Genomic DNA, 27,724 nt, shown 5'->3' on the forward strand with positions numbered 1-27,724 from the left:
CGTCAAGCGTTCTGTTCTGAAGTCTTGATTTCTGTCTTTGCTGAAATAGGAGCAAGTGTCTTAAGGCCAGGCACTCTCAAGAGCCTTTTGCTTTTATGGTCTGATAGTGAATCAGGGGCAAGGAGGAAGAAGAAATCCAGAAATTGCCTAGACTGTGGTTCTTAACTGTCACTGAAGTGTCCCAAATCCTCCTTCATTCCTGTCTTATGTGGACAATCTCCATCCAGCTGTCACAGCAGTTTTTCTGAAAAGGGGGTCAAAGCCAGCATCCTCATTATCATGGAGAGGGAAACAAAAATTTGAGTTCAGTGTTCTGTTTCTCTAAAATTGGCTAGAGTTAACTACAAAAGAGGAGTCCAGAGACCACTTTTTTTATTGTTCATTTGGTATATTTCTCACTTACTAAAGCTCTTTTGTAAATCTTAGATTTTCTGGAGTGACAGAAGAGGACTTGAAAAATACATCATCATCTATTCGAGATGTACAGGCAATATTGCTAAATTTGTTCAGTGCTGATACTATTTTAATTGGACATGGCTTAGAAAATGATTTATTTGCTCTTAAGGTAAAATATTTAAGCTTTAGTTCTGACATTTGTGTAAAATTGTTTTTAAATCTTTCACTAACTTTAACTTCAAAGCAAATGATCTTCAGGAAAATATTTTAGAATTGAATTAAACTAATTGCAGGATATAGTGATGCCTGGTTAAATTAATAGGAAGTCAAAGTTAAGTTTTTGGCAGATAAATTTGTCAGCATTACACATGCTACGGTTTGTTGTGTGGATTAGGATAGTGATATGAATGTTGTTCATACCATATTTAGGTACAGAATAGAAAAAGCTACAAATACGCAGACACAATACAAGCAAGCAAACATAACTGGAAAATTTTACTTTTTACATAAGAACAGCTGTATCATTGCAAACTAAAAGTTCATCTAGCCCAGTATCCTGTCATCTGGCAGTGGCCAGTATCAGATACTTCAGAGGAAATGAACAGAACAGTTATCAAGTGATAATAGCAGCCTTCAATTTCCTGAAGGGGAGCTCTAAAAAAGGAGGGTGAGAAACTGTTCTCAGTGGTGTCAGGTGGCAGAACAAGGAGTAATGGTCAGAAGTTGAAGAGGGAAAGGTGTAGGTTAGATATTAGGAAAAACTACTTCACCAGGCGAGTGGTGAAGCATTGGAATGCGTTGCCTAGAGAGGTGGTGGATTCTCCATCCTTTGAGGTTTTTAAGTCCTGGCTGGAATGACTTAGTAGGGGGTTGATTCTGCTTGAAGCAGGGGGCTGGACTAGATGACCTCCTGAGGTCCCTTCCAGCCCTGTGATTCTGTGATCAATCCCATGTTTGTTTCCCAGCTTCTGACAAATAAGAGACTAAAGCTGGGCTGGGCCAGATCTTGCCCATGAGCCAGATGCAGCCCACCAAGAGACTTGAACTGGCTCACAGATGCAGCAGGTAACCTCAGATGGGCTGTGCCTGCCCTGACTTCACAAACTGCTCAGAAATGGGGCTGCTGCAACCTGTTTCTTTCAATGGGGGGCTGGGGCAGAGAGAAGGAGGGTTCACAATCCTGTTGGCTGGTTTCTGTCCAGTGGGCACTTCCTGTGTGAACTAGTGGGCAGGGATAGCTCAGTGGTTTGAACACTGGTTTGCTAAACCCAGGGTTGTGAGTTCAGCCCTTAAGGGGGCCATTTAGGGATCTGGTGTAAATAGATGACAAAAAAAACCTGTGTGGGATGGTGATCGGTTCTGCTGTGAGTGCAGGGGACTGGACTCAGTGACTTCTGAAGGTCCCTTCAGATCTATGAGAGAGGCATATCTCCATATTAAACCACCCCTCAGGCTCATAGCTGTTCACAGAAGCACATGGCCTTTGCCATGGCCAGGCAGGCAGCCTGCCTGTGAAATCAGCTGGGTTGCTGTCAGTTGCCTGGATAAGTCACTCAGAGCTTGCCTCCCCATGCCATTAAATAACCCTAATCTTCTGCCCCTCCTCATCTACCCATACCCCCTCCCAGGCCTGGCACCACAGTCTCCTCCTGCCTTAAGTCACAACCCACAGCCCCTGCACTCCAGTCCATTGTCTCAAGATTCCTTCTGTACCCAATCTTCATCCCGGATACCACACTACCTCCATTAATGTCACAGAAGAGTGCTGCCCTGGACCACTTTCCAAATTCTTGGAGTGGCATGCCCCCCTCCCCACCATCAAATTATTGCCTCCCCCAGGTCTAGACAGTGTTTTTACTCATCCACTTTAATAGCCATTGATGGACATATTCTCCATGTATTTCTCATTTCTTTTTTGAATTCTGTTAGTCTGTCTTCACAATGTACTCTGGCAAAAGGGTTCCACAGGTTGACTGAAGAAACACTTGCTTTTGTTAGCTTTAAACCTGCTACCTATTTCACTTGGAGGGCCTTTATTCTTTTATGGGAACAAGTAAATAACTTTTCCTTTTTCCACACCAATCATAATTATATAGAGCTCTCATTCCCCCTTAGTGTCTCCTCTTTCCAACTAAGTCCCAGTCTTCTTAATTTCTCTTCATGATAGCTATTCCAAACCCCTAATATTTTTAGCCTTTTTTCTGAACTTTTTACAGTGCCAAGATGTCATTATTGAGATGAGGCAACCACGTCTGCATACAGCACTAAAGATGTGGGCCTGCCATGGGTTTATAAAGAGGCAGTAAGACAGTCGTATTGTACAGCAGCAGGCAAAAAAGTAAACAGTGAGTTGGTGTCTTCAGAGAACTATTCACAATGGCTTCAAGATCTCTTGAGTGGTGATGGCTAACTTAGTCCCCATCATTTATTGGGATTATGTTCTCCAATACACATTACTCTGCATTTATCAACATCAGAATTCTTCTGCCACTTTGTTGCCCAGTCACCTAACTTTGAGATCTTTTTGAAGCTTTTCAATCTGCATTGGTTTTAACCATCTTGAGCAGTTTATCTGCACACTTGCCACTTCACTGTTTACCACTTTGTCCAGATCATTTATGAATGTGCTCAGTAGGATTGCTCCCAGTAGAGACCCCTGTTGGACCAGTTATTTCCCTCTTTTCTGAAAGCCTACCACTTTTTCCTGTGCTTTATCAATCCACGAGAGCACCTTCTCTCACAGCTTACTTTGCTTAAGAGTGTTTGGTGAGGGACCTGGTCAAAGGCTTTCCGGAAATCGAAATATGCTATATCCACTGGATCTCCTTTGTCCATATGCTTGTTGATCCCCCTCAAAGAGTTCCAGTAAATTAGTGAGGCATGATTTCCCTCTACAGAAACCATATTGACTTCCCCCAACAAATCAGGTTAATCTGTGTCTGACAGTTATGTTCTTTATGATAGTTTCAACCAATTTGCCCAGTACTGAGATTCGATTTGTCGGTTTGACAGGATCACTTCTAGAGCCCTTTTTGAAACTTGACAGCACATTAGTCATCTTCCAGTCATTTGGTAAAGAAGACTATTTAAAGGATAATAGTTCCACAGTTTCACATTTGAGTTCTTTCAGAACTCTGGTGAATGCCATCTGGATCTGGTAACTGATTACTGTTAATCAGTTTGTTCATAACCACCTCTGACACCTGAATTTGGGACAGTTTCTCAGATATCACCTAAAAAGAGTGGAGCGGGTTGGGGAATCTCCCAAATGTTCTCTGCCATGAAGACCAATGCAAAGAGTTTGTTTAGTTCTCTGCAGTGACATTATCCTTGAGTGTTCCTTTTACATCTGTTATCCAAAGGCCCTACTGACTGTTGAGCAGGCTTCCTGCATCTGATGTGCAGTAAACCCTTGATTTAACAGACTAATGGGGGAAGGGGTGTCTGTTGATGTTGAGTCTGTGTTAAATCCCAATGGTTGTACTGTATGACAATACTCTGACCTTTCCAGCCCATCACTCACTCCTGTCCTCTGCACCCTCCTACCCTTCCCCACTCCTACCCCATTCTTCTCTCACCTCCACTTCCCCGCTCAATTATGGGGAGAGAAGCTGAATGCCAACCAGGCTCCTTCCACCAGCTGTGGCTTCTCCAGCCCCCCAGGTCTGAGCCACCTGCGTGAAGGCAGAGCATGGCTGCTGCTCCCAGCCTGCCAGCAGACAGGGGCAGCCAAGTGCTGACATGCTCCGTGCACATGAGCTGGGGGAGGAGAGTTCCCACACCCCACCACAGTTTCAGTGGCTCCTCTGGCCCAGTGACCCCAGCAACCCTGGTGGCTGCTCCTGCTCCTCCTCCGGCCCTAGCTGCAGCAGTGGCTCCAAGTTGCTGGCATTTATTTGGCAGGGTGAAGAAGAGCCTAGCACATGGTCCATTATTTCTGAAGTCTGTTAAATTGGGGTCTGTTAAATTAAAGATTTACTATACTTTTTGCTATTGCTTTTTGAGTGTTTGGCTACTTTTTTCTAATTCTTTTTGGCCTTTAATTATATTTTTACGTTTCATTTGACAGTTTGTTCCTATCTGTTTTTTCTCACTAGGATTTAACTGCAACTTTTTCAACAATGCCTGTTTCATCTCACTGCTGCTTTTACTTGCTTGTTTAGGGCATGGTGGCACTCTTCTGGTTTTCTTATTGTTTTTTAACTTTGGGTATATATTTAATTTGAGCTTCTTCTATGGTCTCTTTGAAAAGTTTCCGTGCTGCTTTCAGGGATTATACTTCTGGCTCTGAACTTCTTAATTTCTGTAACTAACCTCATTTTTGCATAGGTCCCCATTCTGAAATTGGATGCTACAGTATTGGGCTTCTGTGGTGTTCTTCGCACCAAAGGGATGTGAAATTTTAATTATTGGGATTGCTGTTTCAAAGCAATCCATCTTGAAAGTCCTGTCTTGGATTATACCTGTGCTTCACATCAGACTAAATGAAGAATTGCCTTTTTTTTTTCCTTGTTTTACAGAGCCAGTTGCTCGAAGAAAGTCACCTTAGGGTCTCATCTGAATATTTTTGTTTATGCTTTTTTACTGTCATGTGTCAACTTTTGCATTGTTTTATTTATGAAATTGAGGAGGAAAAAAATCAGCCATGATTTTCCTTTTTAGCCTAAATTCCTGTGAACTCACCGACAGCTTATTAAAACAGTTGGTATAGATTTAAATTTAGCATGTATTTGTACTGAATCACTGCTGAAGCAAACATCAGTGAACACAGCTTTTTGCTGCACATATTCAGTACTTGGATTTCTAACAGTTTAACTTTAAACCTGGGAAAGGCACTTATACTAAGTGGAAGTTTTCAGTCAAATATATATAGTTTTTAACAAAAGTACTTGGCAATCCTAGTAGAGTGTAACTGCCATTAAAATTCAGAGCCTAAAATTATGGTTTTCTTCAAACTACACATGACCTTAAAGTACTTTTCATATAGTTGTCTAGCAAGAATAAAAATGGCAAAAATAGTAGCTTGTAGGCTAAAAATAGTTTTATATACAATCAGCTAACAAATGTCTAGATCATGAAATTAACATACATAACACTTTGTAGAACATAGAAAGACAGCCTCTTCCTGTAAGAATTTATAACAGATAAAACATGGAACAGTAGTATGAAGAAATCAAGGGTCAGACAAGCTAAGGATTTTAATGAAAAGTGGGTTAGAAGAGACTTTAAAGTAGTACTTTAGCCAAGCAATTTTTAAGTACAGTTATACTAAAGGAAAAGTGTAATTGGAGTTGTGATCATGGATGTATTCAACACAGACCTTTTTTTGTTTTTTTTTTTACAGCTAATTCATACCACTGTTGTGGACACAGCAGTGGTGTTTCCTCATCGGCTAGGCTTGCCTCATAAAAGAGCACTTAGAAACCTTATGGCTGACTATCTCAGACGAATTATTCAGGATGATGGTAGGAGCTTTATATAGTATCTATATAAGCCACTGGTGACCTCTAGTTACTTGGGTATTTGCAGTGTTCATTGTAGTATATACATAAAATACTACAAGTGAAGATGTGGAGTTATTTAAGGCAGAATTATCCATTAAACTTATCTTTTTCTTTTTGAGTGATCTAAATTCACAAATCAAGGTATAGAATCATGTAAATTTATATTATTTGCACTTCACTTCTGAGATTCTTGTTTCCATTTGCTCTCTCAAAGCACAACTGCCGTTCAAAGTGCAACTTGTGTACCTGTGTTTCAAGCACTTTTATGTATACATCAGTTATTTTAGACAATTTTTAGTCCAACTTTTAAAATGAACATTCAGTAATTTTTTTTAGTATTTTTCTCTCCTAGAGGCAAAAGTTCTAACAGTGAATTGAGTTTTTTAAATAAGATTCTTATTACAAAGCCCAGGGCTTTTTTCTGCCAGAATGCGAGAGGAGCTGGTACTGCCATTTTCTAGGCTGTAACAAGAGCACAGCAAAGAGGCACAGAGCTGAGGAAGGCTGGCCCTTAACAAAGATGACATTCTGGTGGTCAGCTTCAGTGTGCCCTTTCTACACGAGAAAGTGGAACTACTGAGGGGCAGGGAAGACCCTGTGAACTTTCTGTGATTAGCTGGCTGCTAAGATTCAAACTGGAGGGCAGAGCTGCTGTGCAGAACCTAGTGGGGACGTAGGTTGTGGAGTGGTCAAGCCCATTCTGGTGGCTGAGTCAGGGCTGAGCCATGTGGGGCCAGAAGGAGGCAGCTGGGGTGAGATCATTGTTCCCAGGGGTATGGGGCCAAGGGGTCCCTCTCAGCCTACAGTGGGGTGGTGGGGATGAGACTGCAGCAAATGACCCAGGCTGGTGGGCTGCACTGGCGCGCTCTCAGCCCCTGCTGGCGCTCTCACTGCTGCCAGTGCTCTCCAGTACCCTGGCGCACCTTCAGTTTTAGCCCCCCTAGCTCCTTGGTCCAGGTGGTCCTGTGCCCCCAGACCCCGCTGGCTTTGTGGACAGCACTCCTGCACCCCCAGACTCTGCTGGCTTTGCAGCCTAGTGCTGCTAGTGCGTCTGTGCACTCTAGACAGCTTCCCAGCACTGCTGGCACTCCCCTGCACTTTAGCCAGTTCTGCTGCCCTGGCGCTGCCAGCTTCATGGCTGGCCAGGGTGCAGGGCAGTGCTGGCAACTCGGGGGCCAGAGACCCTAGTGGGGCTGAATCCGGTGGAGTGCTATGGTGCAGGGGAGTGCTGGCTGCACTGTGGGAGCTGGCAGGTTCCTGGCCCTAGAGCTGCTGGTGCTCCCCTGGCTGGCTGCTTGACCCCAGAGCTACCCATTGTCTACTGGCTCCAGTAAGATGGGGTTCAGTGGTGGGGTGGGGTGGAATGTGGGTGTCGAGTTCTGGGGGAAGGTGGAGGGCATTCATTTAGCGCTGGGAAGGGGATGGGGGTGCCTGCCACTGGGGAAGGGGGAGAACATTAATTTAGAGTGGGGGAGGGGGCTGAGGGGGGGGGGATGGTTTAAGCCCTGGGGCTGATTTGGGACTGCAGGGGATGAGGGGGTTAAGCCTGGGATTGGTTTGTGGCTTGAGTGCCAGCACCCTTTTTAGGGAAAAAAAGCACTGACAAAGCCTATGTATGTATCAAATAAGTAGACACACATGAGCAAGAAAATTGTGCCTTCTGCAAGTAGTACTGAGAGTGAAAAACATTGAGAAGCAAAATTAAAAAGATAATAGATTGTGGCTGTTAGATATTTTTACCTGCATGTTTTAAACACACATGCTAGCCAGAGATATGACTTAAGGCTTTTTGTTAGGATGCAAAATACTATCCTTAATTTTTCTTTTGGATTTAATGTTTAAAATCATAATGCATTGTTCAATTGGGCTTTGAAAGAAAATTCAGTAAAACTACGTACACAGCATACCTGTACAGTTGCTTCGGTGGAATAAAATGAAATATGCTGTACAGTAGCCATCTGATGGAAACCATTTTTGAGTTCCTAGACACACACTTCTTTAAAAGCTGTACTTCAGACAAGCAGTTCTTAGAGTTATGTTTAAAAAAGTGATTCAAAGGCAGTCTGGATTGACCATCAGTTCTTATTTTCAGAGTGAATCTCTTTGCTGTATGGCAAATATGGCAGCCCAGTTGAGTGAGATACAAGTGTGTTTGGTGAGGAAAAGGGGCAAAAAAGAGATTCTAAGGAAGAGCAGGCATAACCTTTACGCTGCAGCATTGCATGGGACCTGTACTGCTGCATTGCATTTCAAATGAATAGAACCACTAAGCGCAATATTTTTTGTATCAACTGAAGTCAATTGTGTGCCTTCCGAAATAAACTCGGAAGGATCCCATTTGTCAAACAATTTTGCTGGAAAAAATGCAGGTTAACTCTGAATTTGGAAATAGTTGAAGGCAACAAAAATGGTTGTCCTTTAGAGCTACTAAATGCAAACCTTAGCTATATAGTCTCTATTTTCGAATTATATAACGAATTGTCTTGAGCCATTTTGGCTAAACTAATTGAGCCAGCAGTTTTCAACCTACATAATTTGTGAATGCAAATTGCTCTTGAATGCATTTTTGCACTCCACTTACACTCCAGATATGAGAGGCTCCTAATTTGCAGTTGTTTGATCATGTGCCTAGATGATTAGGTGAGGGATTCCTTTCAATAAACATTTATGTAAAGGTAAATATTCTTCAGATGCTCTACTTGGATCTCACATTCCTTGGCTTCAATTTTATGTACTGCACAAGCTTAAATTATGAAATTGTCTCAAGAAATTATGCCCAACAAAACATGAATCAGTATTAATGTCAGTACCTTAATAGCTAGTCACGCTCCTGCACATAATTACAATGGCATGATCTTGTTGCTTTTTACTTGACTCCTTCCTCACCTGAGTCCATTCCTACTATATTCCCCACTCTACTATGCAGTGTAGATTGTAAGCACTTCAGGGCAATAACATGAATGTGTTTACCATACCTTTGAATACTGTAAAACAAGTAGTGGTGTCCAGAGCTAGTGAAGTGTTCAGCCATATCCTGAACTTCTTTCTTCAGTTAATATTTGTCTTCCATGTAATAGTTCCCTTCAGTGAAGGGGTTAAATGAGTGTTCTACTCTTGATCTCTAACAGGCATGGCAAGTTATATTGGCCCATAATGCCTGGACTTCAGGAATATTCCTGGACTGGAGGCTGAGCTCACTAAAGTTTGGGGCGCTCGTGCTCTCTCGCTCTCCTGGCCCTGCCTGCTGCTCATGGGGTGACTTATTTTTTTGAGGGTCCAGAGGCCACTGGGAAATTGAACAGTGGCTATGCAACAACTGGCTTGTCTCTAAATAGTTTTAACTCCTTTTGTTTGTACTTGTATCACTCTTTCCCTATAGCTCTTCTTTCTATATGCATATGTGGGGGAGCCATATTCTAGTTAAAAAGTGAAGTTGCTGAAAGCTTGTTTCTAGCCTTTGAGCACCACTACTTAATATGGTGGCTTATTTTTAATCAGACCACCTAGCTCATAAGTTACCTAAAAGCTGACATATCTCATGAAACAAAACAAACAGTTGTCTGCTTTGGACAACATCTGTATCAGCCACCTTACTCTGGGCTACCAGATGGAAACCTCAAAGATGAGGAGAAAACAGCTGCCTGCACATTCTGAAGGATAAACAAGCGAAGAGTTCTTAAATGCTTCAAGTAAGACAGGAAAGGAGTTTAATTTTACAGCCTCTTAAACTTTTGGAATCTTATTGCCAGCCACTTGAGATTCATCACTTAAGTTAATGACAAAACTGTTCTAAAATAAAAGTTGTTCATGTCTAAGTTAACACGAGCTACAAGTATGTATTCGGGGGGGGAGATGGAATTCCTCCTGACTTCTATAGAAAGTTTGTTACACTTGGCACAAGCTCTTGTCCAAGTTCCCTTTTTCTAGAGGGACATTCAACGCCTTACCTTAGCAGTGATAAGCTTCATTCTTTGTGGGTCAGAGGCAGATATCACTAATTTTACTGTAAAAGCAGTACATTGTCAGTCTTCACAGGTGGGTTTTTTCATGTTCAAGTAGACTTGCAAAAGTATAAAGTAACTGAACTGTTCCATTAGTAGCTGACACATACAGGATATAATAGACACCTGTGGATTTGGTAAATGTCAGACTTGATCATTGTTCTCTGTATACGGTACATTCCAGAAAACAGCTGTTCTGCTAAAATCACAAGTTCACTTGACTAAAAGTCAGGAAATTTTAACTTGAACTTAGCTATTCCATATGAAATTGTTTAAGCAAAATATCAATAAAATGAGTATTTTTAGCTGGAAGGTTTAGCTTCATTTCATATTCCTCACAAAATGTTGCCATAGAACTTTTTGCAAACTCCTGCCATATCAGTCTGAATGGTGGAATTCAACTTTGTCACTTGTTTCTACAACACATTGTATTGCACCTTCAACTTCCATTCCTGAATTAACTTTACAGCTGGCTATCACGTAGGTGGTGTTGCAGAATTACTTTCCGTTTGGGATTTTGTCTTCAGTTTTCTCTTCCTTTCAATCGGTCTTATCAAATTTTTAGTTTCTCATGCTAATAAACTTTAAATGCAATACCTTTTTATGTCGTATGCGCAGATCTACCAAGTTCATGTAAATGTTGGGTATGTTGCTGGTTTTCCAATCTATAATTCATTAGCCAATAGGGAAGCGTGGCCCTCTGTCTATATCAGTCAGCTCTAGAACAATTTGCTTTTCTGCACCCTTTTGTGACAGACGTCTTCTAATGAAAATTGCAGCTTATTTTAAACATACTTTATTCCTTCCTAGTTGGTGGTCATGATTCTAGCGAAGATGCTGCTGCTTGTATGGAACTGATGCTTTGGAAAGTAAAGGAGGATGCTAAGGGCAGAAAATGGTGACTTCCCCCCCCGCCCCCTTCAAGAAGAGCATAATCAACCTGACGCCTCTACCAAAAGTTTCAGGACTGTAACTACTTTTGGGATGTGTTGCAATCTGTGTATGCTGCTGCAAAAGCATTACTAATACTATCGCTAGAAGTGTCAACCCCCAATTACGTAGATTATTTAAACATGCTCCATTGAATACTAAAACATTTTGTAAAAATACTGTTTAATTTTTGGATGTTTCCTATTTGGTGTGTTCAGTATAGAAGTGTGGTTGAGTAGGGAAGAGCAGATTCTGTATGTGAAAATTACCATCTTTGCCCTGAAGATGTGAACAGTAAAACTAGAAAACTTAACTTTTTCCATTTTTAAAACTTGTACCAACACCTGTCTTATGACTAAACAAAGAACTAATCTTTCCCCCTTTTAAACTAAAGCACTACTGCTGCTGTCTTCAAATCATACATCAAAAGTTGGCTCTTCTTTTTACTTCACTTTTACTGTCATTCTATCTAGCCCATTCCCTAAAGAGTGGCATAGGTGAGAAACCCATAGTTGCTTTTCTATGTCAGTTTTACCCAAGAAAAGTGTCAGTCATCTAAAAGCAAGAATAGAACTTGTTACCTATAGTATGAACTCTTGCTGATGGAGAAACTAGTTGTTTAGATTTTTTAATTTGACCAGTTGTTAACCTTGCTTGATAAAGGTGGGTTAAGGTCACACTTTATTTTTCAGTTAATAGTTTAAGAATAAGTGGGGCTAGTTACAGTTATCAGCCAACAAAAATCCCCATTAAAGGTGTTACTGTTTACAATAGAGGACATGTTGGCCATTTGTCACAACTACAATTTTTGTTCAGATTAAAGTATAGATGTGTGCTTCTGAAAGCTGATCTGTGCTAATGTACACAATATTAAACTTATGCAAAATGTGTGGTGTGATTTCTTCCTTCTGTGAGAGAGCACAGCTGGGACTTTATTGAAATCCTTTTAGTACGCTACCTCAAACTGGATATCTGTCACATAATGTGATTTACCTGTAAATTAATGAAATAATGCAAAGGAAGAATGATATCGGATGTGTGTAGGCATTTATACAGGGGCGGTGTAAAGAAATGTGCCAAATAAATACTAGATAAGCACTTGCTAGGAATATTATGGTGAAAGGGTATGCTACAAATAATGGTTGTTTGTACAAATTACTTAGCCTTCTGTTTTCCAGCTAGTCTGTCTTTAGCTTTCTCTAAAAGCACCAAAGTGGAGTAGTTCCAATGATGTCATTTCCTCACCAAGTGTGTATTACACATTAAGCTTGAGGGAGCTCTCTTAATATGGAGGAAAAGATGTAGGTTTTTTAAATACAATGCACTTTGTGCCACTAATGTATACACACACCTTACATAGCTCAGAAGTCCAAAATACTGACTGTTAGATAAAGTTTATGCATATGCAAACTTATGCTTGATGTGGCATGTGTTATGGGAACAGTTGTGACACTAATCTTTGGTAGTCTCTGGTGGAGAGGAAAAACCCCCACTCTTGTTTTGGGGTAGAATCTTACACCCTCCCCTCCTGTTTAACAGTAACTGAACAAAACACTATGGTTCTGCCAGAAGCTTACAAATAAGTGACTTAATACAATCTTAAAACAACAAAGAATAAAAATGCTTCCTTTAACCAGCTCACTTTAAATGCAACAAGTACAGGAACAAGTTTCCTTATCTTGTCAAAAGCCTGAGTACACGTAGCATCTGTAACATGGTTAAAAACCCCCAATCATGAATGAAAACAAACTGAAATTTAGTTTGTTAAAGTGATTAACTTACTTGATGATCATGTGTACAGAGCTGTATATGTACATCATGCCACTTAGTTTTTTTTCTAAACAGGCTGCTGGTGGAGTGACACAGCTATTGTACCAGCAAAGAGGGGAGCCGCAAACCCAGTTTCTGCCTCAGTTAGGCCACCTGAGACTAAAGTTCTTGAAGTCTTTGGGGCACATTCTCTCCTGCACTACAACTGTAGTGCTTAGAGGCCTTGGGAGAGCTGGGGCCAGGATTGCAACGCTGACTGTGATTTAGTGAAATTTTAAAAAAAAAGTATGCTGTCAAGCTATGACTAAGCAAGGTCATTCACTTACATAAATGGTTTGAGACTACAGCCAGGCACAGCAGAAATAAAGTAGTCAGAACCCTGCCAGTTTATAATGAATCAGTAACCTGTAGTCGGCGCACTTAGGTAGTCTCAAATTGTGAAAGCTACCATTATGGCCAAACTGATTTTTGGAAATGTATCCTACAATATGTAATACATTTATGAATGCCCCTTTTTCATAATAAGTATCCTGTGGCTTTCTAAATTACACCATTCTTGTGTGTATATATATATAAAATCAAGTAAAACCGCTATTTAACACAAAAATTGACTTTTAAGCTGACAAACAGTAGTTGCTTATATTGCATGGATGTTGGCTCATTCAAAAGCTTTAGCAATGAAATATTTTCAGGGCATACTTTTATTGCTGCTTTTCTTTTTGTGGGTTTTTATTTTTCCCCTAATATTACAGCATTGGGGGTCTTCTCTGGAGATGTGGCACTGTTTTGGCACTTAGACAAAGCATATTGTGTTAGAATCACGATAAAATTTAGCTAAGACATTGGAAAACACCTAGGGCAGTTGTGCATTACATGCTGGTGGGTGCATAGTCTACTTAATGTATGAATCTCCATATTTCCTCAGAAAAGATACTGTGTGTGAGATGTATCAGAATTTATGACAAGCCCCATCCTACTCAAAAGTGTATATTCATGGCTACAGTCTTTGGAGACAGAGCTTACTGTATGATGTACACAAAGCTTTCTGTAGTTAATATACAAAAGAGCTGTACACAGCAGATCCCATTCTGTGCCCCAGTAGGCTGAGTTTTTGGTTGGTTTGATGGATACCTAATATATGAAGATGTTTCTGTCCTAAGCAGCTTCTTCAGCAGAACAGTCAATGCCTGCATACGTGAACTTCTCATACAGCGTGGTGTTCACATATGTCTGAAACAATAAGGCAGGTTGAAGTTAAGTGCTGCATTTTTTTTCTCAAGCACACCAAGCTGTGCTGAAATTACTGAGAGGTATTGTGTTTATAGTGCCTCCCAGTGAAACACACACACAAAGCCCACAAAGATTTAGCCTTTGGACTTCAAGCTAGCAGATATCTGTACTTACCTTTCGTTCCTCTAACATCCTGTTCAGTGACACTAGGATCTGAGCGAATGATGGCCTTTCATATGGTTTCTCCCGCCAACACTGTCTCATTAGGTCATACCTTTAAAAATCAGACACAAACCCATGATGATCTGAAAGCAAAGCTTTGACCATGAAGAAGGCAGGTATCATCTTAAAATCATGACTGTCAGCCTCAGTTTGAGGGTAAACTTTTCAGCCAGATGTCTAAGATGGCTATCAACTGGCTCTTACACCTGCCTGGAGAATCTGATGACCAACCTAAAGAAACAGCCAGAAGATTTTAAGTCCCATCTTAACAAAACTCTGGCTGGGATGACAGTTGGGATTACTCCCCTTTATAGCAGGGGGTTGCACTTGATGACCTCCTTTTCCGATTCTGTGATTCTAGTGGTAACTATGCTGCTGTTGGGTAGCAAACCAATTTTAATTCAAGAGTGTTCTTGCACTCTTCCAAATTCGCACTTGGTCCTAAATTTCCCATAATTTGCCTCCTAGAGGATAACTTTAGGTGGAAAGTTAAGGGGGCTTTCAAACTGACAACCAACCTACCTGTAAAAAGTATAAGGCCGTTTGGAGGTGAATTATGCTGCAACCAACAGTGCAGACAGCCCTTGCCATGGTAGCTCATATAGCAAAACTATTTGATATTAAAAAAAAACAAACAACCTCACACTGGCTGAATCCTGCTTGCCCTGAAAATGACTAGGTTCATGGACAACAATGAAAATAAAATTATGAATTGTTGGCTTACACTTCATCATCACAGTTTAGCGGCTTTTCCAGTCTGTACCCTTGTGGCAATTTCTCATAGAGTTCCGCACATGTCATTCCACAGTATGGCGTCCCACCTACAGCACAACATTTTTAACACTGAGTTAGGCCCCATTTTGTAGGAGGCACACAAATAAGGTTAACTGCAGTTAGTACTGGCAAGCCATAGGCTGAGGCAGGCAGCTAACTATTCTGCTGGAGAAGGAACCGTGCACTGAATAACTGTAGTTAATAAACTACTGCTACTAATCATTTTATTAGGGCTGGCACGTGATTAAATAATGTATCATGATCAATCGTGCTGTTAAACAGTAATAAGAATGCTGGCTATTTAAATAGTGCTGGAATAATTTAATACAGTCTCCTAGACAAGTGCTCGCTCTCTCTCTCTCTATATATATATATATTTATGGCCTATTTAAACAAGTCCCTTTTTAGCACAGCCCCAGCTATGGGTGGCACAGGGTTGGGGGGGGCGGCAGGGGAACACCCTCAGCCCCTCCTAATGCAGTTGTCGGGCAGGGGGTCAGCACCCTCACACACCGCCTGCCCCCAAGCTCAGGGAAGGGTTCAGATGTTGTGCTGTTGGGGGGGGGGGGCAGACCCCACCATGTGCAGTGCAGAGGTCAGCAGGCAGGACTCAGCCCCAGAATCAGCTGTGGCAGGAGGGTCAGGACCCGTCTCAGCCCCAGGAAGGAAACAGAGGGTGGCTTGGGTGAGCCCTGCAAGGGGAAAGGGGAGGTTTGTGCAAGCTGTTTTGTTTCAAAAAAAGATGGTCACCTGGGAAGGGAACGGGATGCATAGGGTGACCATGGGCCCCTATGCCAAGTACAGGACACCTGGCTTCCAGGTACGGGCGAGCAGGGCTGTTGTCCCACATCACCACTGCCCAGGGACAGGGCCTACTGCTCGCCTCTGGGGCACTGGAGATGGGGGCTTCACAGCCTCAATGGGAGGGAGGCCCACTGGGGATGGGGGCTGCAGCTTCCCAGAGGGGGTAGGGTTCCTTCGGGGGTGGGGGGGGCCTGTTGGCTGCACCCTCCTATTGTGGGGCTGGCACAGGGGCCATGGGGGGGGTGTTGCTGCGCTTGCAGTCTGCTGGAAACACCCCTGCTGTTGGGCGGGGGGGCTCCCCTGCCTGAGGGGGCTGCCCACAGATGCCAGGAATAGAGTTGCTGAGCCATTGGCGGGGGCTGCCTCAGATGTAAAGGCAGCCGCCCCACAGGGGTCTTGCCTCACTGTGATGTATTGGGAAGGGGAATGGGTGCCCTGTGCTGCTCTCCCTGGCTGCTTTGCACAGTGGGGTTGGGGGGAGGGGCGCTGAAAACAGGGCTTCTGCCCCATGAGAGGAGCAGCCCCTGGCTGCTGGGGGTGGGGGTGGAAAGAGAGCTCCATGGTGGGCGGGGGCAGTCCCGGCTGTGGGGCTACTGTCCCAATGCAGGGTACATGAATAGGGCTGCCACAGGATTTTTTTGTTTTGGGATGGGGGGGGGGGGGTGGAGCTGTCCAGCTGTGGTGGTAACGTTGTAGGGGGGGGGGGGGGTTCCCTGGTTGTGGCAGCTGCTGCCGCCACAGATAGGGATGGAGCATAGGAGCTGCCAAGGCTCTTGGCTTCAGGCTTGTTGCTGCACCATGCGGTACGGGGAAGAGGGCTGCTGCTCTGCGAGTGGGCTCCCTGCTCTCTTAGTACCTCTGGACACTGGGAAGGCTGCTGCCCCCGCTGCCCCCCTCCGGGACTTGTCCCATGTGCCCTCTGGTGTCAGTCTGAATTACTGCCCTTATGAGAGATGTCGCCAGAACAGCTCCCTCTGGCTGTGGCTACACTACCTCCTTATTTCAACATAACTAAGCTGGCGCTGCTCCATGCCTGGCCCTGGCTGGCCATGGCGCATGCAGCAACCGGTGCACGTGGGCCCATATGCTATGCTGCCCATGGCCCCTGGCCTTTGGGGCACAGGGTGGCAGGAGAGGCCTGTCCTGAACTCCAAGGTGGGACACCCTCCCCTGCATCTCTCGCTCTCGCTCACACACACACACACACACACACACACACACACACACACAGAGAGAGAGAGAGAGAGGTGTTTCCCCCGCACCAGGCATGCCCATGTGGCACTGGGACTTAGGCATCCAGACCCCCTAGCATGAGGCTGCAGAGAGAGAGAGAGAGAGAGAGAGAGAGAGAGAGAGAGAGAGAGAGAGAGAGTGTGTGTGTGTGTGTGTGTGTGTGTGTGTGTGTGTGTGTGTGTGTGGCACACACGCATGCGCGCTCAGAGCAGAAACATAGGTAACATAGGTGCTGACAGGGTTCAGGGGCAACAGACCGAGGGGCCGGGGGTGGGGGCAGGGGGCGGTTCTGTGAATCCCACTGCAGCCAGATTCTAGGATGGAAATGCCTGAAGTGGCAGTCAAATCCTTCTAGTCCTTGGGATATATACTTTAAAAGTAAATTCCTGGTGCAAATTCCTTGCCATGGGCTAATGTAACATGGGCCTGTTCTGGACTAAGTTGGCATTGTGACAACATCTTTTTTAAGAGTATTGTGTTCACTGCAGCATGTGAGTACATCAAAAGAGAACAATGGAAGATGTTTAAAAGCAAGGTATGACTTCGGTATGGCTAAGTGTTGAGTAGTGTACTGTACTAGAATATCCCAGCTGGTTTATTTGTGTGTCAATAAAAATGGGTACATACCTAAACTAACGATTTCCCATAATAGGACACCATATGACCATCTGCAACAGGGACAGAGAATAAACACTTGTACCTTAACAGTACTTAAAAGTGAGCAGGTATGTACTTTAACACAATATTTAAAAAAAAACATTTTGCTAATTTACAGAACATGTAAGTTGCAATTTACTCTTTTCATTATTTCTGATCAATTCTCTGTTTGGGAGTAAAGACCCAGGCCTTAAATCATAAGGCCAGCTCCTCAGCAGGTGTAAATAAACATTATACTTTGACAAAGTTAACACTGATTTATACCCACTGATGATCAGGTCTATTGCCTATCCACTCTCTCTGACAATTATATAAAGTGCCCAACTCTTCTCAGTCTCGCCATTGTAAACCCAGAATAAATTCAATAAAATAACAGAATAAAGTTAATAAAATATGCTGGACTTGGGGTGAATGTATACACAACGAACCTCTCTCTACCTCCCACCATGAGGGACCTGGGAATGGAAGGACCTTGGCAGCCCTGCAGGATATTTTTGCATAAATGTGGGATTTGTTGAAGAAATTTCCCACCCATGGCTGGGGCTGCTGGGAGGTTCTGTGTCCCAGTTGGCTCCCAACTGTGGGGCTTATGGGGTTCCCCCTGGCACCCTCTCCCCCCAGCCAGGGTTCCTGTGGCTGGGGCTACCAGTGGGGCTCTATGTCCAGCATACGCTTTTTGAAAATCTGGCAACCTACTTTTCACTTAAAGTTATATAGAGATATATAGTTATATAATCTCCAGAGAAGTTCTGCAGAAAGTGACCAAATGTCACAGAAATCACACAGGCGATGAACCAATGCTAGAGTCCAGAAACAGTAAGTAGGTGGTCCAGGGGCAAAATCTGGACTTCCAGCTGCTTTTGAATGGATCTCAAAATCTTTTTATCATTATCATTGTCTCTGGAGTCTGGACCTTGACTACACCTTGACCTAAAAATTAACTACCCCTTATATAGACTATATAGAACATTTCTGTAGCAGTGTCTCCTTTGATTACTTTCTTCTTTTCCTGATGGGCTGACTCCCCAAAAGCAGCCCTGTTGACTTTCATGAGACTGCTCAAGTGCTTACAATTACAAATGCACTTAAGTGCTTTGCTAAATGAAGCCCATAGATGTTGACCAGATATATCTGGTTTCCTGGCATGTCCTGCTGTCACAGGGCTGAACTTTTGTTGTTTTCCTAGATACTTGCTGCACTTTGCTGACAGAAATTGGTGTGTGGCTGGGCCTTCCAATGATTCATTTGAGTTTTAGTTTCAGCTGAAAGATGCCCCTGAACTAACAGCCCCACGTCCAAATATCCCATGCACTTTATAGAAACTCAGCTTGGTTCAGTTCTTCAGACTATGCCTTGTAGTTTGCTCATGCTGTCTGCCCATGCTGTCTGCGATACACACTCCTGCGTTTTCTGAGTTACATGAGTACGAAACTCTGGCAAAAAAACCTTTCCCCACAAAGCTTTAATGTTATGAGAGAAAGTCTTATTAAAAAAACAGGTTAAAGAAATGTACTTACACATCGCTGTTTGTGGTATACACACTGTAATTTAGAGATTCAATTGCCATCCATCGCACTGGAAGTCTTCCCTGGAAGTGAACCCATTAACATTGCATTACAGGCTATTACATTAATGGTAGTTTTCATAGCTGTTTCAAAATAACCCTACTGAAACCTACACCACAAGCGTTCAGTTTTGCAGTGCTTACATTAGTGAGCACTTACACAGGGTAGCCCAATTCAAGTCAACAGGCCTACCGAAGTAAGTGCTCCTCAACTTGAGAACCAGTCCTACAACCAGATCCCAGATGTATAGCACCAAACAAAACAAGGAGACGGTCTTTCCAATGTGTGGTTCTAGTAGAAAAATGGAAAAAATTCTGCTTGAATGATAGCGTGACATCTGCCACCCCGTGAGCCATTCTTTGTCCATTGACATAAGGGCTATGTCTACACTACAGAGACATTTCTAAAGAAGCCCTTCTGGAAGATCTCTTCTGAAAGAATGTCTTTTGAAAGAGTGTCCACACACAAAAAAGTGGATTGAAAGAGTAATCTGCTCTTTCGAAAGAGAGCATCCACACAGCGCCCTGCTCTTTTCAAAGAATGAGCAGGGATTGAAAAATCTAGTACTATGAGGATCGCTCTTTCAAAAGAAGGGCTTGACTGCAAACAATGGATCTAGTTATGTGTGTAGGATGGAAGCTAGAAGCATGTAGGTAAGTAGAGTGGTCAGTGAGTTTCCAGTAGACTGTGGTACTGATCAGGCCATTCTTGATTTGTACTGTAGTGTCCAGGAAATGTATCTCTTGCATGGAGTAATTGAGGCATAAGTTGATGGTGGGGGTGCAGATTGTTAAAGTCTCTGTGGAATGCTTCTAGAGTCTCTATACCATAGGTCCAAATCATAAAGATGTCATAGATATATAGTAAGTAAAGGAGGGGGTAATTGGGGACAAGCGCTGAGGAATCGTTGTTTCAGGTCAGCCATAAATATATTAGCATATTGTGGGGTTGTGTGGGTGCCCATAGCAGTTCCACTAATCTGGAAGTATAAATTGTCCCTAGATTGGAAATAATTGTGGGTGAGAACAAAGTTACAGAGGTCAGACACCAGACTGGCTGTGGTGACATCAGAGATGGTATTCCTGATCGCTTGTAATCCATCTTTGTGTGGAATATTAGTGTACGGAGCCTCTACAACCATGGTGGCAAGGATGGTGTTGTCAGGAACTTTTCTGATGTTTTGTAATTTTACTGTCCCTGCTGGAGGAGGCTGGAGAGCCTGGCTCAGCAGACCAGAGTTGAGGGGGTGCCCAGAACCAGGAAAGAGGGCTCAGTGGTATGTCAGCACATCAAGTGACAGTCCCAAAGGGGTTTCAGTGACAGAATGGTCACATTTGGCTTCTAACTAAGGCTATGTCTACACTAGACATAGCAGTCCACCACTGATGTGATTATTTTAGCTATGTAAATTGTGTACCTAAAATCTGCTTAGCAGTGCTTAACTGCTATGGCTGCCTACACAGAAGAAGGTCAATGGGAGCATTTCTCCCATCAAACTTCCTTAATCCTCACCACTGGCGAGGAGTTCTGGGGTCAACTTTGACCCTGCAAAGCGCCATTTCGCACATGCGCAAAAAAAAACCCCAGATCGACCCAATCAGGGTTGATCTTCTGCAGCAGTACAGATGTGGCTAAATCTGCTTTTCATTACAAATAAGCAGACAAGTCTGATAGTGCTATATGCCAGAACTCCATCTGCACATCTGCCCAGTTGTCTGTGCTGTGGCACCCTTTTTAGTAGTTCACTATTTCAGCTGAGAGACAAAGCTCCCTGTGAGTAAATGTTTTGGCTTTTTCATTTTTTAATGTAAATTTTTAGTACCTCTGGAGTCATAATCATGAAAATAAGATTCATTGTACTTGACCTATGTGTGACATGCTATTGTCGAAACCACTGAAATCTTACTTAGTAGTAATGTCACATGTACTAACATTTACTCTGATCCAAATGTCTGTACAGAACATTATTGCCTTTGCTATAACATCTGTTTTGCACAATGGGATTCTTAGCTGATGTAAATTGGCATAGCTTCTCATACGTCAATAAAAGTAAGCCTTCTGAATACAGATGATAGTCAAAGATGTTGTTTTTTTGTTTTCGTTTGTTTTGTTTTTTTTTAATGCTAGTGATGGGCCTCAGCCAAAACACTACATCCAAATATCCTGAGCTTTGCATGTGATTTTTGCAACTGGTTCCTTCAACTTTAGGAAGGTTGAGAGCCAACCTTAATCTCTCAGCCCCAGCTCTAAAAAAAGACAAAGTAATAACCACTTATGGTTGATTGTGTCAAAGAATGCAAAGAATGACCATGCTGAACATACAATCATTTCAATCCTTACCATGGTCTTTTTGACATAAACTTCTTGACCTCTAGACAATCCAAAATCTGCTATTTTTGCAACATAATTTTCTCCAACCAAGATGTTTCTTGCTGCCAAATCACGATGAATAAACTACGATGAAGAAAACAGAAATGTGATGTAACCCATGCTCTTTGAATTTTGCATTATACTGTGCACTACATTCAAAAATGGACAAATGCAGAAATCCAGAAAAGATGGCCAAGGAAACCACTTGACATAAAAATACACTTAAAGAGTGATTCAAGCTTCTGGAATAACATAAAAAAGGGAAAAGTACAGAAACAGTGAGAGTATGAACTGCAAATGCTTAAAACTCCATAAAATATCTCATGAGCCCACTCAAACCCTGGCCTCCATCTGGGCACCTTGAAAAGCTTTAAAAGCAATCTTAAAATGGCTGTTATTTTGCTTCATTTGTAATCAAAGGGCGCCAGAGGCAAAGCAATTGTTTACATCTTCAACACATGCAACAAGCTGAGAGACGCTGGGGCTATGTAGTGCCATGCTGAGAGGTGCTGGCTCTCAGCCCTGGCAAGCCTTGGACAGCTCAAATCCCTGTACATAGTTACATCCCTGCCACTCTTGCCAGTGGCTAAAGTAATAAAATAATTCTGAGTGAAAATGCCACTGAGTCCTCTACCACACCCCTGGAAGGCCCCTCTGTCAGGCTAGCTATCAAGACTGTGGAGAGTGGAATGTCCAGGAATTTCAAGGGGAGCCAAAACCAAGTCAGACAAATTTCACACCACCATTCACCCTCTGGATGGTTTTAAGGATGACAACAAAATCCAGCCCTTCGATTACCTTGTGCAGTGCTAATAATTTCCTGTGAATTTCAAGGGACACAATTTTAAACAGTAAGGCTGTGTCTACACTAGCCCAAAACTTCAAAATGGCCATGCAAATGCTGGCAGCCACGGCACTTCAAAATTGATGTGGCTCGCCACCGCGTGGCTTGGCCAGACGGGGCTCCTTTTCGAAAGGACCCCAGCAACTTCAAAATCCCCTTATTCTTAACAGCAGATAGGAATAAGGGGATTTCAAAGTTGCCGGGGTCCTTTCTAAAAGGAGCCCCTTCTGGATGAGCCGCGTCAATTTCGAAGTGCCGCAGCTGCCGGCATTCTAATGAGGTGCTGAAAATGTATTTCAGCATTTCATTAGTAAACTTCAAAATGGCCATTTGCATGGCCATTTCGAAGTTTGGGGCTTGTGTAGACACAGCCTAGGAAAATCACAGGCATTTGGCTTTATCAGAAGAGCAAGAGCAGATTTACAAGGTGGTCTTCTCAGCCACTTAGACTGTAGCTGGGTGGTATCTATTTGTCACTGCCTCTCATGGGTCACTTCTACATGGGCAGCCTCTGTCAACAAAACTGGGCTTTTGTCATCAAAAAGTGCCGTGCGTCTACACGGCTAAAGCGTTCTGTTGAGAGTCTGTTGACAAAACTTGGCTGTTCAGCCGACAACATTATACCTCTCTGCAATCAGGTATAAAGCCTCTGTTGAAAGTGTTTTATTGACAGAGTGCTTGTGTGGAGGCTTCTGTCAACAGAGAGAGCGTCTGGTTCCCCAGGCAGCCCTGTTTGCAGAGCTTCCAGTGAGCCATTCTGTCGAGAAAGGGCTGGGCAGTGTGGCTGCGCTCTGTCAACAGAGTAGATTGCTCTTTCGATCTGCTTTTGTGTGTAGATGCGATCTGTTGACAGAAGCTTTGCCGAGGTTTCTTTGTTGACAGTGACCTCTGCCGACAGCAGCTGCACGTGTAGATGTAGCCTAGGTGTTTCTTTGGAAAACAAATTAATGACAGGTTTTGAAATTACAAACTCATTTCCCTTTGCAGAGTTTGAAACTGAACCATCTTTCATTTGCTCTATCTGAAAACTTTTAGCAGAAATTTTAGGATTTGAGAGAGGGCATTTTTGAGGAAAAATATTTTGAATGAAAAGCTTTGCCCTGTTCTAGTACTGATATTCCCAGAGCATGAACAATTTACCCAGCAGAAGTGGAGCAGTACTTTTGTTGTGCTGAGCTAGACCTTCCATTAGAGTGCTCTTTTCTGTTCTAAGATACGAGATTACACAATCTACAAGGCATTGAGAAAAAAAAGAGAAACTAATTCTAGCAAGAAATGCTTAAGCTAAAATGCCTTCTTTGTTGAGTTCTTCTTCAGTTTCCTTCAGATTTACCTCAGTGGATTTTCTGAGCGTTGCACGTGTGCTGCGATAACATGGTGATGACAGCCATAGAAATGAATAAATGAACGAATGAATGGTAAGTAGATAACTAGATAGACAGCTCCATGTTCTAGAAGAAAGCAATCTGAGTCGTAGGAACAAATAACTCACTGAAGAGGTGTACAGCATAACACCAACATTACATACGGAACAGAGGTGAGAAAAATTAGATCTAACCCCAAAACCCAAAGTGCTCTGTTTTTAAAATTTAAGGAGCTCATAGCTGACCTGCTTTTGGCTTAAGTAGTCCATCCCTCTGGCCACATCTGCTGCAAAATGCAGAAGCTGCTGAGAGGACAGTGTGGAGGCAGTGCTATTGGCAATAGCAAATGCTGGGTCTGTCTCCAGCACCCTGCTCTTCCTCAGGAAATCGAGTAAATTTCCATGTGGAGCATATTCAATAGCCAGGTAAAGATATCCTAATGTGAAACATGGGGAGAGAGAGAGCACTGTTACAGAACAAACTAAAAATGCAAACAGTACCTATGCTTATGTACTTCCCCTGATTGGATCCCATTACTACGGTATAATGCTGGGGTGGGGAATAATTGGACCCCAGGCTGGAGATGATTCATTGGAGTTAGCATTGGCTGGAAACAGCGTTCCACAGCTAACGGGAGCTACAAGCAGCTGTATCTGTGGATGTGCTGATAAATAAAGGGCCAGTGGCCCTCCAAGGGCTAACCCTGGCGAATCGCCTTCAGGTTATTGCTCAACCCTGGTGTAATGGCACACGGAGATTCAAACCAACCATCAACGCACACCGTATGTCTCTCAGATACAGAAGATGGTAATGATGGCCATTTCCTCAGGACTCATGATTTTATAGATCAAAAACAATTTATCGTAACATAAATGTTGCAGCCCAGCTGTTCTCAGTGCAGTAGAACCTCAGAATTACAAACAGCTCAGGAATGGAAGATGGTTGTTCTTTCAAACATCGACAACTGAACTCTGAGTTCATATAATTTTGAAACTTCACTATGCAGAAGAAAAATCACCTTCATTTCAATGAAACAAGCACAGCAAGAGTTTCCTAACCCAGTCAAATTTTTTTTAAAACTTTCCCCCTTTTTTTCTTTACTAATTTACATTTAACACAGTACTGCACAGCACTCCCCTGTTTTTAACTGATTGTGCTGATGCTTCCATTTCCAAATGAGATGTGCCATTGACTAGTCAGTTTGTAACGCTGAGGTTCTACAATAGTACCTGGCCAGATCATTAATTGGTATAAATCAGTGTAGCTCTATGTATTGACCCTCCCAGTTAAAGAATATTTTCTGAATGAACCTCCCATTAACTCTGCAAACCACCACTGGTCGGCCACAGACCATTGTTTAGTTACATTGTGTTACATAACATCTAAATATGCAAACACCTGCTTAAAATTTATGCTTTGAATAGAGTGCCATCTTTCCATTTCTGAAGACAATAATTATTTTAATATAAAGATGATTTCTGGCTTGGACAAATGTTACATTCACATGTTATTTTCTTACTTATCCAAAAGCATCTTACCCCGATGTTCACATGCTCCCAAAAGATTTATGATATTAGGATGATGTCCAAGTTTACAAAGAACTTCCAGTTCTCCAGCAAAGTCTCTGTGATCATCCTTTGAGGCATACTCTGGAAATCAGATAAAAATGTCTTACTGTACTCATCTGAACTGCAGTTACAACCAGGCTGTTGCGTCTGTTAATTATGACAAGACCATAGACTCTTGGTTGATGTCTAAAGAAGATACTAAACTTCATGGTATTCTGGTCTTCATCTAAATAATAACCTAATTCTTCAGTCAAAAACCTAGAAGTACCATAATGTCTTCAACAGTCACACCACATGTGTGTGACTCTTATGGTATGAAGGCACAGCATGGCTTTGGAGATTATACAAATCCATCAGCCTAAGAAAGAGTGATCAAATCTTGATACTGAAATCCCCAAGTTCCAAAAGCTGTAAGGCATCCAATTCAAGGGCAATGAAAAGTAGCCACAATCCATGCAGAAGCTAGAACAATTGTACACCAGGAATGTTCTGTAAGTGCAAAACATCATAGCACAGTTGTGGAATATGCCACACTCAGAGAGTGGCCTGGTCTTATGCCTCCCCTTCAAAATCAAATTAACCTTGCCTAGAGCTATGATTCACCCTGTCCTTGATTAATGGTCCAATCTAACCCAGCAGAAGTCAATCAAAACATGACACTGGGATTTGGACTGGGCCCACAAACCCTAAAGAGCAAAATTAGCAATATTTGGCTCTCTCCATTTGAAAGATAGATTATAAGCATTGGGAGTTAGGCTAGAGTGCTGCCCATAAACTTGTTTTGATTTACCATATGTGAGTTTTTCTTGTCCGTTGGGCTTGTCCATTGTCCAGCACAGTGGCATAGCCAGAGTGGCAGTACCCTTCTGGCCCAGCCACACTTAGATCAGCTTTTCATCCATAAAGAATACATAGTGGGTACAAGTAACTTATACCATATCCAGGAGGAGCTGTGCTATCTTCTTGTACTTAGAACGGAAGTTACAGTGGCCACTCTTAAATAGGGCTATCGTATGTGACCTGTCAAAAAAGAGGACACCCCTAAGAGGGAACGTATCTACTAACTCATGTTATATTACTGTACTAAATATACTATAACACATTAATATAATGTGAGTTGGTAGATATTGATACAGATACACTCCCTCTCAGGGCTGTTCTCTTTTTTTATATGGTACTCTCCACTTAAACAACTGCCAGTTTCCACAGATGATACTTTAGAAAGCTACATAACAATGTCTCAGTATCTGTTACATTCCAGGCACTATAGCTGCAGGATTCTAAATAGGTCTGGAACTTAAATTCTCCGCTGATAGGCATCTTAAAAGTACCTTAGACAGAGAAGAGATGCCCCACAATAAGCATAGTGAACTTTAAATGACCCTGCAAATATAGTGATACCTTGTCTACTTATTTAAGGCAACCTTGATGAATTTTAGAAGGTGTGCCTGGGGTGTAGCAAATGATGAGCTTTAAATGTGACCCCTCAGACAGACTGAAATTCACATATGAGAGTCCATGGTCAATGATACCCAGTTAAACAACAACAAAAAAAATGCAGAGAAAACAGGCATCACCAGGATGCAAACCTTGGCCAGGCAAAAGCAGAAGGGATCTTATTATTCATTCTCATTACTTATATTACAGTAGCAGCCAGAGGCCCTGGTCAGCATCAAGGCCCTTTGTGCCAAATGCCCAGAGAAACACAGGGCCCTGGTCTCAAAGTGTCTACATTCTTAAATGGAAATTGAAGACCTTTCATCCTTTTGATGGCAGCATCCATCCTCAAGCCATCCTTCTTAATTCGGGCTTTAAGGACTTGTCCAAAGTTGCCTTCCCCAATCACATCTTGAAATTTGATGTCATTCCACTCGAGCACAGGATAAATAGTTGGGTCTGGGCTGTTCTTGGCTTTTCGACTCAGAGTGAGAGTTCCCGAGTTAAACTGGACCGCTGGCTCATCTCGCTGAGAAAAAAAAATGAACCAGGCATTCGTAGCTGTTGTTCATACGCTATGGAGTAATCCCACAGTGCTTACCACCCACTCAGTGTAAGCATATAGGATCTGAGCTGTCTCTCACTCACACTGGTCAATTCTGTCTTCTGTGGAGTATAACTCCTGGCTTATACTGGCTAAGTGAGAAGAGAATCAGACTCCTGCTGACTACTGTTCTTATTGTGCAGTGGAGGCTGAGAGAAAGTAGACTACAGGATTGGGAAGGCTTCCCTCTTTATGCTGAGCAGCTTCCACTGCAGTGCTGGGGAAGAAAGAGGAGAAAGTGAAACATCTGAGCAAACTGTGACACCTAGCAAATAAATCTGTGCTCGCTCCCTTGATTAATCAGGCTGGAGCATGTCAGTCAGCCAGCTGTGCTTGAGGGACATCCTCACTCCAATTGATGATCTCCACAGGATTTGCTTCTGTGGAAGAAAAGAGGGCAAGGAGATTTTCCAGGGTAAGTAACTACTGGTGATCATGGACCATTCTGCCC

The 27,724-nt window shown here is 42.7% G+C and overlaps 2 protein-coding genes across 7 annotated transcripts in view; one reads left to right on the top strand and one right to left on the bottom strand.

The window, feature by feature from the left end:
* Positions 1-10,837, top strand: part of LOC142013393 (RNA exonuclease 1 homolog) — a 30,447-nt gene extending 19,610 nt beyond the window's left edge. Inside the window, exons 14-16 of the mRNA XM_074994712.1 lie at positions 427-565; positions 5,741-5,861; positions 10,712-10,837. Of these exons, the coding sequence (XP_074850813.1) occupies positions 427-565; positions 5,741-5,861; positions 10,712-10,803 (352 nt within the window). The 3' untranslated portion in view covers positions 10,804-10,837. The remainder of the gene's footprint in view (positions 1-426; positions 566-5,740; positions 5,862-10,711) is intronic.
* Positions 1-27,724, bottom strand: part of TEK (TEK receptor tyrosine kinase) — an 86,043-nt gene that overhangs the window by 7,322 nt on the left and 50,997 nt on the right. For 4 of the 6 annotated variants that reach the window (XM_074994709.1, XM_074994706.1, XM_074994707.1 and 1 more), the window contains exons 15-23: positions 26,988-27,198; positions 25,203-25,313; positions 23,910-24,100; positions 21,427-21,540; positions 19,039-19,109; positions 17,492-17,532; positions 14,778-14,874; positions 14,006-14,105; positions 13,733-13,831 (exon numbers count right to left, since the gene is read on the bottom strand). In XM_074994709.1, coding sequence (XP_074850810.1) covers positions 13,757-13,831; positions 14,006-14,105; positions 14,778-14,874; positions 17,492-17,532; positions 19,039-19,109; positions 21,427-21,540; positions 23,910-24,100; positions 25,203-25,313; positions 26,988-27,198 — 1,011 coding nt within the window. In that variant the 3' untranslated portion in view covers positions 13,733-13,756. Of the gene's footprint in view, positions 1-13,284; positions 13,832-14,005; positions 14,106-14,777; positions 14,875-17,491; positions 17,533-19,038; positions 19,110-21,426; positions 21,541-23,909; positions 24,101-25,202; positions 25,314-26,987; positions 27,199-27,724 lie in introns of those variants that run through there. The other 2 variants (XM_074994711.1, XM_074994705.1) reach the window with 1 other exon arrangement.

Source organism: Carettochelys insculpta, chromosome 5, assembly GCF_033958435.1.
Source record: "Carettochelys insculpta isolate YL-2023 chromosome 5, ASM3395843v1, whole genome shotgun sequence".
NCBI lineage: Eukaryota > Metazoa > Chordata > Testudines > Carettochelyidae > Carettochelys > Carettochelys insculpta.